The 12,011-nt window shown below is 39.1% G+C and overlaps 1 protein-coding gene across 1 annotated transcript; it reads left to right on the top strand.

The window, feature by feature from the left end:
* Window positions 1-1,351: 1,351 nt before the first annotated feature.
* Window positions 1,352-11,767, top strand: SELL (selectin L). Its single transcript, XM_008061351.2, is given in 8 exon segments — window positions 1,352-1,550; window positions 2,728-2,809; window positions 3,984-4,370; window positions 5,315-5,422; window positions 8,238-8,372; window positions 8,375-8,417; window positions 9,879-10,069; window positions 11,600-11,767. Coding segments are annotated over 8 exon segments (1,086 nt in total). The 5' UTR covers window positions 1,352-1,547; the 3' UTR covers window positions 11,737-11,767.
* The last annotated feature ends 244 nt before the right edge of the window (window positions 11,768-12,011 follow it).

Genomic DNA, 12,011 nt, shown 5'->3' with positions numbered 1-12,011 from the left:
CTGAATAAAGACCCTCATGTGATTTGCATCGGAGCTGGCTCTTTGGTGGTCTCTCAGATTCAGGATTCAGGTACAACAGAGAGGACTTAGAAAAACAAATCTAGACATTTATTTTAAGGTGTAGCAGGAACACTGACACTTGTATGAATCTCCTTGGCTCCCGTTTTCATGTTTTCTAAGTTCCTGCCAGATGTTCAGCGTCATGGTCAAGAGCACAGTCTTTGGAACTGACTGGCTTGGGTTTAAAACCCCAACTGTGTCTCTTACTGGCTGTCTGACTAAAACACCTTTCTTAACCTCTCTGGGCCCTTTAAAATGGGGATAATAATAGTACCTTCAGCGGAGTGTTGCTATAAAGATGAAATAAGAGAAGAACTATGGATCTGCTGATTGTGTTGCTATTATTATGTTGTTAAAAATGCAAATCTGATTATGTCAGTGACTCTTCCTTTTAATTGTCCGTCATCAAATGGGTCATAACTTTATATGCAGTCTTATCTCCTTGACCTTTTATATTCTGGGAATATAAAGGTACTTGTAGATTCCCAGAACCCCTAGAGCAAAGAGCTAGAGCCCCGAGTCCTGAACTTTAGGAAATGCCATTAACAAGAACATCCACTAGGTGGTGAGCAAGGAAAAGAAGGAGAAGGAACTGAAAATAGTCTAGTCTGCAGGTTAGCTCTACTGAAGTTTGGCAGCCATCATAAATTTGTCTGAAATACAGTTACGACTTGTAGTGTCTGCAATTTCCAGGGCCATCTACCACAGGTAGCCAAGAGTCAACCTAGTGTTTATAAAAAAGGGTAGTGGGGGCAGAAAGGGGGGGAGAAGAAGAACAAGACCAAAACAAAAAGAAGAGGTAGAAGAGGAGGAGGAGGAGGAGGAGAAGAGGAGGAAGAAAGAAGAGGAGGCGGAAGGGGAGGAACTTGAACAATAAGCTGGACAAGAGGTTGTTGTTTAAAAATATTTTTTAAAAATAACAATAAAGAAGGAGGACGAGGAGGAGAACAAGAACCAAAAAAAAAAAAAAAAGAAGAAAAACAAGTAGAAGAGAAAGATGAAGAGGAAGAAAAAGGAAAGAAAGGGGGAGGAGAAGAAAATGGAGAAAGAGGAAGAAGAACAATAAGGGGAAGAGAAGGAGGAGGAGAAAAAGGAAGGGCAGGTAGAAGAGAAGGAAGGATGGATGAATAGGAGAGTGGAGGGGATGATGAGCAGACAGAAGGAGGAAAGGAGGAGAAAACCTAATCACAATACTTTCCGCTCAGCAGTTGTTGTTGTTGTTTTTGTGGGGTTGGGAGGGGAGTGATAGAGGCCAGTCTAGGAAAGGGGTGGGGAAAGAGGAGAGAAGAGGAGGAGAAAGGGGTGGGGAAAGGGGGAGGAGGAGGATGTGAAACTGGGTTGGAGAAATGAAAGACAGTAAGTCTTTCTGGTGACACTTGCTGCAGGCTCTCTGAGCACAGCTGGCTCCCCTTGGGCAAGAACCCGATCCCCTGTGCTGAGTCAAGAGGCTGCAGGGCTGCAGATCTAGAGGAGGACCCAGCAAAGCCATGGTGAGCCTTTCAGCTTAAAAGACTTCCCAACACTAGATAGAAGCTCTTGAGTTGTAGAGGCAGGGGGCCAGGGGTAAGAAGCAACGCGTTTCACTTTTGGTTTTAAAAAAGACAGAAACCAAAAATTTCCTCAAAGTCTTAAAAAGAGTAATCCTAGAATCTTGCCTCTCCTTGACTTTGCTGCTGATGAGACTCTTGATGAGGAGCTATGGAAATCAGCACTTTTGCAACAAAACACTGTGTCTACCAGGGTAATACACTTCAGAAGATGTGATTTTAAGATGTGCAGAAACATCTGTAATTTTGTCATTTTAGTTACTCAAAAATGCATTTCCTTTTATTTGAGAAAATGAGTGGTTTTTCTTTCCTGGGGTCTATTTGGCTATCTAATTCTCGTAGGTATTTGAGGCATTGAAACATTATAATCAAGTGTTAGGTTATAACATTAAATCTAAACATCAATAGTTCATCAAGCACCAAGAATACTTTTAAAAATGCACACACCAAATATTAGATAGTCTGACCTAACAGCTCAGAATAAGAGCAGGTACAAAAATTACTAAATGTGGAGAAAAAAACATCAGAGCAGTAATGATTACAACTTGAGATTAAAGCATGAAAATAAAATGAAGCAAAACAAAACTATGAATCAGTTTTTATGCAAATTTGGAGTTACTCTTTCACTCATGCATCTGTTACCTCAGTTAGTAGAAATGTGTTTTATTTTGTTATTCTTGTTTTTTTCCAGTCTCTTTCCCGGGTTGCGTGTTTTATTTTGAATGTTAAGAAAGTTGTGGCTGGGCTTGGTGGCTCAGCCTATAATCCCAGCACTTTGGGAGGCCAAGGCAAGTGGATTGCCTGAACCCGCGAGTTCAAGACCATCCTGGGCAACTTGGCGAGACCTCGTCTCTATAATAAATAAAAAATTAGCTGGGTGTGGTAGTGGGCACCTGTAGTTCCGGCTACTTGTAAGGCTGAGGCAGAAGGATCACCCGAGCCCAGCAGGTCGACGCTGGGGTGGCTGTGAGTGTGTCACTGCACTCCAGCCTGGGCAACAAAGTAAAACTCCAACTCAAAAAAAAAAAAGAAAAAGAAAGTTGTAGGTGCTGCTTTAGGGAGCTGTGAACTTGTAGTTTAAGAGTATAAATCTAAATATAATTTTATATTTTATTCGCAGATATTTCCATGGAAATGTCAGAGGTCTCAGAGGGACTCATGGAACATCTTCAAGTTGTGGGTCTGGACAATGCTCTGTTGTGGTATATTATGATATTTATATATTGCTAAGTCTTTTTTTACTTATGCTCATTTTTCTTAAATTTCCACTGGGTGAACATAGTCAAAAGGAAAGTTATTAGACATGTAACTATTATTTTACCCTTGCTATGAACATTTTTCCTCCTCTTTCCTTTATTTCTTCCCCAGAAACCTCTGAGTTCTATTTTAAATCGGCCATATCCCTTGCTGCGGGGTTCAAATCCTGACAATCCCACAAAATCCTTTAATTATAAAGGGATAAAGTTAATTTAAAAATCTCTAACAAGGCACTTACAACCTGTACCAAATACTTAGTACTCAATTTTCTATTTTTTTTAATGAATAGTTCCGAGAACATCAATGTTATTTCGTCAACTACAGTGTGAACTCGTTAAGGGCTGTGGCTTTATACCTTTTGGTCCTTCTCCCATAGATGTGACAAGTTTTATTCTGATTTCTGTATACTCTTCAGCAATGGCTTTGAACTTGCTTTCACATTCCTAAGGACACTAATGTCTTCTTATTCCCTAGCTTGGATTTTCAGCTCTGGCCAAGCAAAATATTTCATCTACCCCTTACTTGTTCCTTATGCCATCTCTGCCTTGTGCCACATGGGAGCCTAGCACTTTTCATTTAACAAGTATTTTCTAAGTCCCTACAATGTGTAAACCCTATTCTAGGCGCTGAGAATACAGCAGCAGATACAACAGTTTCTTTCCTCTTATAACTTACATACTAGTGAAATTCGGCACAAGTCTGTTCAAAATGTTTACTTTATGATGTTCTTTACCCATCAATCACAACTGTTTCCTAGTTCTTTGCGCAATTATGATTTATTTTTTCAAAATTAATTACGTTCTCTTTGCATCTACCGTTCCTTGTTCAGAATCCTTAGGAAACTAAGAATTTGTTCTGTATTTTTTTAAGAGGCGGGGTTTTGCTGTGTTACCTAGGTTGGTATGCAGTGGCTATTCACAGGTGAAATCATAGCACACTATATCCTTGAATTCCTGGACTCAAGGAATCCTCCCACTAGCAACTATCCTGTGATCCTGAGATGGTCACAGTCTTGGGCTCTGTTTTGTCATCTCTACATGGCAGGTGCCAGTAGCAGTGCTAGGTTCTTTTCAACTGTAACATCCTGTGATCATGAAAGGTCACGCTGATGTCTTTCAGATTTCCTGGCACATCATGGAACCAACTCCTGGACTTACCATTTTTCTGAAAAACCTATGAACTGGGCAAGGGCTAGAAAGTTCTGCCAAGAAAATTACACAGATTTAGTCGCCATACAAAACAAGGGGGAAATTGAGTACCTAGAGAAGACATTGCCTTTCAGTCGTTCTTACTACTGGATAGGGATCCGGAAGATAGGAGGAATATGGACCTGGGTGGGGACCAACAAGTCTCTCACTGAAGAAGCAGAGAACTGGGGAGATGGGGAGCCCAACAATAAGAAGAGCAAGGAAGACTGTGTGGAGATCTATATCAAGAGGGCCAGAGACACAGGAAAGTGGAATGATGATGCCTGCCACAAACAAAAGACGGCCCTCTGTTACACAGGTAGGGAGTGACCAGTTTCTGTGCTGCCTCAGACTCAGGAAGGACCAGAGTTAAGAGAATAATCAGAGTAACCCTTGGAAATGCTGGAGGATGAGAATTGTTGGTAGCTCATGAGAAAATACTCACAATCCTCTGTGTAAGCTTGGATCATGTCACTCTGAACATTCATGGTGTGTAAGGCTGGTCCTTAGAACCCAAAACTACATCACTAAATCAAGTTATCGCAGGATGACAAGTACATGTGGGAAGTAAGGAGGAAGAACCAGATGATCAGTGCCCTTGATAATAGGCAGGGAAGTAGTAAGCAAGAGCTGGCCCAGGAGGGAGCATGGGCTCATATCCCATTCCTTTGTTGTAGAGAGCTTAGTGCTACGAGTTTCCTTCTTGCTAATCTTATGGAATTTTATATAATAAAACATTGCACTAGCTGTGGTGTATGAACATTTCTGTAAAATCTTGTACAATTCTAAAATACTCAGGATTTTTCCAAGTCATATTTTAACAGTGAAACAGTTAATTTGGTCTCATAAATTGGACTCTACTATTTTAGCAATTTGGGATTTTTAAACTTAGTACTTTCTATAAACAGATTGCCAAGCATTGATTGCCTGCAGAAATTAAAGAGGCCAGTTCATCATTTAACCTGTTCATTACACTAGAAACAAGCAATTTCAAGAGTTTCAATGTATGCCACTAAGTTTCATAGATGCTATAGAATATTAGTATTGATGATTTAATTCTAAAAGCAAATAAATGTCTATGGTTATATGCTTAGTTTATTCTATAAATAAAACTTTAGCATATAAATTTAATGCAAAAATGCTATAAATGTGCAAGTAAACCTTTTATGTTTGTTAAAATAGACAAAAAGTTATGTATGTCTAAAGAAATGAGTATGAGCACTAAATGTAACACATTAAAATACTTTTTCAATTTCCTTGAAGCTTCTTGCCAGCCCCTGTCATGCAGTGGTCATGGAGAATGCGTGGAAACCATCAATAATCACACCTGCAATTGTGATGTGGGGTACTATGGGCCCCAGTGCCAGTTTGGTATGTCTCTTTCCTTTCTTTATCTCTTCCTATGTAAAGTCACCGGAATCTTTGTAGCTTATTATAAAAGTTAGTTGGGACCAAAAGATACTAGCCATTCTGAGAAATGGGAAGTTTTGATCAGAAATTTCTGCTTTCACAATATTGTTAACTTGCCGTAAAGATTTCATAAGTCAGTGTGAGGTTTCAATTCACTTCTTGACACATCTTAAGAAAGAAGGAGTTGAGATGAAAGCTGTAAGGGTGACAACAAGAAATAAGCATGGTAGTTTCCTGATTTCATAAAGTTCACAATCAAATGAGCCTCTTAGATTAGCTAGAGCTCTAAAATCTGAAAGAAACTATGCCATTTATCATTAGGAGGGTGAATTACCCAGAAGGTAGTTTGCTTTTTCCTTCTAGTAACATCTGAATACTTTGTTCTCCACACTTAACATACATGCCTTGTATCTTACTGACTTTACTCATGGCCTTCTCTCTCACTTTGCCTGACCACTGCATGACAGGGGCTGGCAAGAAGCTTCAAGGAAGTTGAAAAAAATATTTTAATGTGGTTACATTTAGTGCTCATACTCATTTCTTTAGACATACCTAACTTTTTGTCTGAGTCTATTTTAACAAACACAAAAGGCTTACTTGCACATTTATAGCATTTTTGCATTAAAATTATATGCCAAAGTTTTATTTATAGAATAAACTAAGCATATAACCATAGGCATTTATTTGCTTTTAGAATGAAATCATCAATACTACTATTCTACACCATCTACGAAACTTAGTGACATACATTGAAACTCTTGAAACACCTGTTCATCTTTAAGACATAGTTCAAGATCATTTCTTCCAGGAAGCTTTCTTTGGACTGCCAGACAGCTAAGTGTCCCTATTCTATGTTTTGATAGCTCCACATATTTCTTTTTCATTTCTCCCACCTTTGTTGAAGCTGTGTTTACTTGTCCATCTTTCCTAGTACTGAAATCTTCTTGAAATGAGTAAGTGTCTTATTTATCATTGCATCTGTGGGATTCACAAAATGCCTAGAATCCATCAGGAACTTGCTTGTGAGCCTAAACTGAATTGGCAATTTAATTGTTTTTAAAAAGCATTAATTGTAAAGAATAAAGTCAAAATTAATTTAAATGTCAACCAACGAAAGTTAACTAAAGTAGGTTAACTCATTTCACTCAATCCCTGAGCCATGACTCCTTCCTGATACTTTACCTTCACCCCATTCCTGAACTTCATTTTTAAATTCTTATATTATTGGTATGCCTATTTCACTCCTTTTTCAACACTTTATTCTTTTTTTTTTTTTGTCTTGGTTTTTGTCATATCACTCTTTTCTGGTTCTCTTTCTACCTGTGATCATTTCTCCTGTGATGTTTCATGGGCATTTATCCAAGACCATAAACTGTTATTACTTCCCAGCTTTTGTTCTTTGATTATTGCTCTTCTGACTTTATTCTGCATGTCCCCTTTGGTCAAACTTACTGACTTTTGTGGACTGACAAATCTGTCTCTGGCCCTGAACTTCAAATATGCTCTAAGGATATCCTTTGGGATGTTCAAAAAACTATAAACTCAATTGTCCCCAGCCAGCTTTCCTTTTTGTATTCCTGATCTAGTATGTGGAGCCACTATTTACCTGGACACTCTGGCATAAGACTTTCTTACTTCCTCCAATATTTACAACATTCTACTGATGTTTATAACATCACTTTTCTAACTTGTCTTCTACCTGTCAACTCTACTACCATTGCCATCTTATCTTTCTCCTAGATTATTGCAATAGTCTCCTAGATAGGTGCTACAACTTTAAATTAGCTCACCTCAAGTAAATTATTCATACCAGAGTCAGGCTAATCAATTAAAAACAATTTAAAAATCACACATATATGACTATCCACCCTTTATTTTCTACCTATCATTTGTCCTACAAGGTGAAATCTAAGCTTGTCAAGCTCTACAGTCATGCTTGATATATAATAGATACTCATTAAATCAATGAAATAAGATAAGAACATTTTGTCTTATCTCCTATCTTTCTCTCTAATCTCATCTCATAACATTTTAAAATTTAATTTGAACTTCTATATGAAAAATACAAAAATTCTTCTAATTCCTTGAGTCTATTCTTCATCAAGATTTCAAGAGTGAGGTAGCAATGATGGCCCAAATGGCATGGTAGGGCCTAAGAGGTAATTATTTGCAAGTCTTAATTTAATCTAGTCTAAATTTAATCTAACCTTAATTAAATCCAATCAGGAGAGGGTTGTCAAAATCAGAAAAGCTAAAGTTCTAAAACTTATCTAGAGAAGATGAAGACAGAATTGAGGTCAAAATGCTTCCTGAACTTTATCTTCTTCCCTGGCAAAGAAGACATTGTGGAGTCCCACTTTTTCTCTGAACTTCCTGCTCCCAACACTCTGGTAAACTCAGGAGCTCTGTTATGGTAGTTGTTTCTCAGATGAGCTGGTTATTCCCATTTAAACCTATCTGGATTTTAAAATTCTCTCTCCAGATTATGCCAAAGATATTAATATGAAGACTAGCTATTGCTGAATTAGGATTTCTTATGAGCCAGGCTCTGTTCTAAGCCCTTGACTTACATTAATTGGCATGCATTTAGTTCCCACAACTATATAAAGATAATACAATTATCATTAGTCCTCATTTATAGATGAAGAAACCCAAGCTGGAGGATTTAAGCAACCTTGGTTAAAGGCACATGATTATCAGGTGGTAGAGCTAGGGTTCAAATCCAGGCATCAGATCCTCTTAACACTTCCCAATACTCTTTCTTTCCTTATTGAAGTGATTCAGGGTGAGCCTTTGGGGGCCCCTGAGCTGGGTACCATGGCCTGTACTCACCCTTTGCATGACTTCAGCTTCAGCTCACAGTGTGCCTTCAACTGCTCTGAAGGAACAAACTTAATTGGGATTGAAGAATCATTTGTGAACCATTTGGAAACTGGTCATCTCTAGAACCAACCTGGAGGCAACATCAGACTGGGGGCTTTGTCATGACAGCCTTGGGTTTAGGGTCTGAGAAAATTCAGTGCAGTCTTGCTAAGTTCGTGTCCTCTTTGGGAACATAATTTAACCTAACTTAGATTATATTGTGATGTTTGTCAAAAGAGTTATTCTGACTAAAACTAAAAAGGAAAACTCTCTAACAAAAAATAAAAACCACATACCTCTGAGCTATCTCAATGTGTAACATAATTTATAATACAGCATAGGTATACTATATTTTTTATTTTTCTCATTGCCTTTGCATAAATAACCAGTGTTGCTGAACCTCAGTTAAATTTTAGTTCCTCCCCTATCAATAACACCTATTTTATGTGGTGTCCTACTTAACACCAACCAATTTCCTTCCTAGGGGTAGAAGTCTTTCTTGATTGTTTTATTTGGCTTATTCTTAAAAATCATTCATCTTTTACTTTTATTTCCTCATGAACTCTCCTGACAATAACAACTATTGTGAAAAATAAAAACACAATCTCTTAGTTTTTTATAATTTGAAATATGGCAGATAGGTTTTTGTTTGTTTCTTTAAACTGCCAAGGTTATCTCCATTTGGGAGAAAACTGGCAGCATCTGAACTTGTAAAGTTTTGGCTACATATTCTACATGTATGCTCCTGACTCACTAGTTTGAGCAGTTTAACTCTCAAAAGAACCACCAAAATCCTTTGTTGAAATCATAGAGCTGAATCAACTCGCTTACTGAATTTTACAGAAGTTTGTCTTGCTTCAGAGAATTGCGATGCTTTTCAGAGCCACTTGGGTAGACTTTAGAACAGGTGAAAAGGTGGGCATTTTCCACTGAGCATTTTCTGCAACAACCCTTGAGTCAGAGGCCATGTGGCTCTGCACATCCAGCAGATGTCACCACAACTGGGCCAACAGGCTGGAACAGCCACCTCTCCCTCCTCAGGATTTTAGTGCTCTCCTTGGCTTCGTCCCTGACACCATCCGTCATCATTCTCACAAAAACAAAGCCTAGAAACATTATCAGAAGTAATTTCTCAAAATCAGATATTCCTTGATTTTTTTTTTTTGAGTTGGAGTCTCACTCTGTCGCCCAGACTGGAGTGCTGTGGCCGCTCCCAGCCACCGCAGCCTCGACCTGCTGGGCTCCGGCGATACTTCCGCCTCAGCCTTCCAAGCAGCCGGAATTACAGGCATACGCTACCATGCCCAGCTGATTTTTTGATTTATTATAGAGATGAGGTCTCGCTGCCCAGGCGAGTCTTGAAGCCGCGGGCTCAGGCAATTCACTCACCTCAGCCTCCCAAAGGCGCGGGATTACAGGCTGAGCCACCGAGCCCGGCTATTTCTAGATTTATGTGGCTTGTTCCACAGTTGAGTCAGAAAGCTTTGATGAAAAAAATCTTTGGTCGAGGAAGGGTCTTTACTCAGAAATCCTGTTTTGTTTTTCTCTTTTTCACTGAAGTGATTCAGTGTGAACCTCTATCAGCACCTGATCTGGGGACCATGGACTGTAGTCATCCCCTGGCCACCTTCAGCTTTACCTCTGTGTGTACTTTCAACTGCCCAGAAGGAACTGTGTTAATTGGAGAGAAGAAAACTATTTGTGAATCATCTGGAGTCTGGTCAAATCCTAGTCCAATATGTCAAAGTGAGTAAGTTTGCCCTGAAAAACAAGATTTAAAGATGGAGCTGATGGATGAGCAGATGGTGGGGGAAACTATACTTAACATTTAAATTTTGTTTTGTTCAATATATGCGGCCTAAAAATAAAATTATTTGCCTTAACTTACTGTAAACTCTTTGGCTGCTCTTGCCTTTAATAACAGTCATTTCTTTTTTACATTCTCAACTCTTTCCATCTTAACCCTTAAGATTGAAACCCATGGTCTACTATTTTATTTCTTGGTCATTCTTCTATTCCACTACAATCCGACTTCTCTGTTAGAACATTGAAATGCCTCAACAAAGGTTACCAATGACTGCCTAATTCCCGAAGTAGTGGATATTTCTCTGTTATCACTAAGCTGAGGCCTCCCAAGTCTATCCATGCAGGAGAAGGCTCATGTCTTCTTCATCTTTGTATACCCTCCACCTGACTGATACAGCACCTGGCAGTAGATGCTAAAACAAATGCATGTTAACTGAGCATGTGAAAGAATAGCTACCTATGTCTGTCCCTGGGACCATCTACATGGATAACAAGAGTCTTTAAATGGTAGGATCTGTAGAATCTGCCAGAGAAGCTGATCTCTGTGTGCCCAGGGCTAGGGAGTAGAGCAGGGGAGCAGAGAGGAGACAAGGAGGCCTTTCGTGGAGGATTGTCTATCAGGCTGATCAGGGCCATTTCCTTTGAAGGTCTAGCTAGTGCCCATTCCCTTTTCATCTTCATCAAGCCAATAGATACTCTCTATTTGGAGCCTCTAAGAACTTGAGCTTCCTCTCCATTATATATCTGGGTGCAGGGAATTCATCAAAGGAACAGGAAGATTTAGGGATACAGTCAAACTGTACCATTTGTAAAAGTGGGTTCCTTCAAATGGTGGTAACTGAAGACAGAGTTTTTCATACCAGTATTTTGTCAATAAAGGCCCCAAAATGACCTTAATTTACACTTAGAAGACAACACACAGTTTTGTCTTTTGACTTATTTGTGAAGGAAGTGGAGGGAAGTGGTAGAACTACATTATTTGAAAGACAGTGCAGTTCTTTGGCATATACACAGCAAACATTTATTTTTGCACAAATACTTTAAAGTAAAAGCATTAATAGTTTCCTTTGACCGACAAGTCATTCAGCACAGATCACTGGCTTTTATTTTTTCTGAAGTTACCTTAGGCTTTTTAGCTCTTCTCTGTGCTTCAGAGTTCCATCCATTGAACAAGGCCATGTAGCTAAATGCAATAATGACCATTCTTGCCAAGATTTTTAGATACATTCCCAAGAATTGCATGAATCACAGATCAAGAGACTGAGATTCTGTAGGTGTTGGGAAAGTGAGACTGGCCCTGTCTTTGTTTCTGCTATGGACTTATCACGGGCATTCCATACCGGATTCCTCATCTGTCAAAAGGCACTATTATTGAGAGACATACCGGGGGAAAAGTCAAATATCATGACATGGACTAAGGAAATAAGGTTTGTGATCTCATGCTGTGTGCCTTACTGATTTCTTTTTCAGAACTGAACAGAAGCTTCTCGATGATCAAGGAGGGTGACTATAACCCCCTCTTTATTCCAGTGGCCGTGGTGGTTACAGCATTCTCTGGGTTGGCATTTATCATTTGGCTGGCAAGGCGATTAAGAAAAGGTATGTGAGTTTAGCTTGATGTGAAAATAATACAACTCTAAAGTGCAAAAGAAGAAAAAAAAATAGAAACCCACAGGAAATTAAGTACAATTGATTCAACAGAAGCAGGATGCCAGCCTTTATGTTCTATAGACAACAGTCCCTGGGGGCATGTAAATCAGCCAATACACACCTTCATTAAAACAAGCTGACTGAGTCTTGCTTTTCATCTGAAAAACCTTTCTAGCCGGGCTCGGTGGTTCAGCCTGTAATCCCGCGCCTTTGGGAGGCTGAGGTGAGTGGA

Source organism: Carlito syrichta, unplaced genomic scaffold (genome assembly GCF_000164805.1).
Source record: "Carlito syrichta isolate Samal-C Ts95f unplaced genomic scaffold, Tarsius_syrichta-2.0.1 Scaffold305213, whole genome shotgun sequence".
Taxonomy (NCBI): domain Eukaryota; kingdom Metazoa; phylum Chordata; class Mammalia; order Primates; family Tarsiidae; genus Carlito; species Carlito syrichta.
Note: the sequence above shows the minus strand (reverse complement) of the source record. Positions and strands in the feature narration are given on the sequence as shown.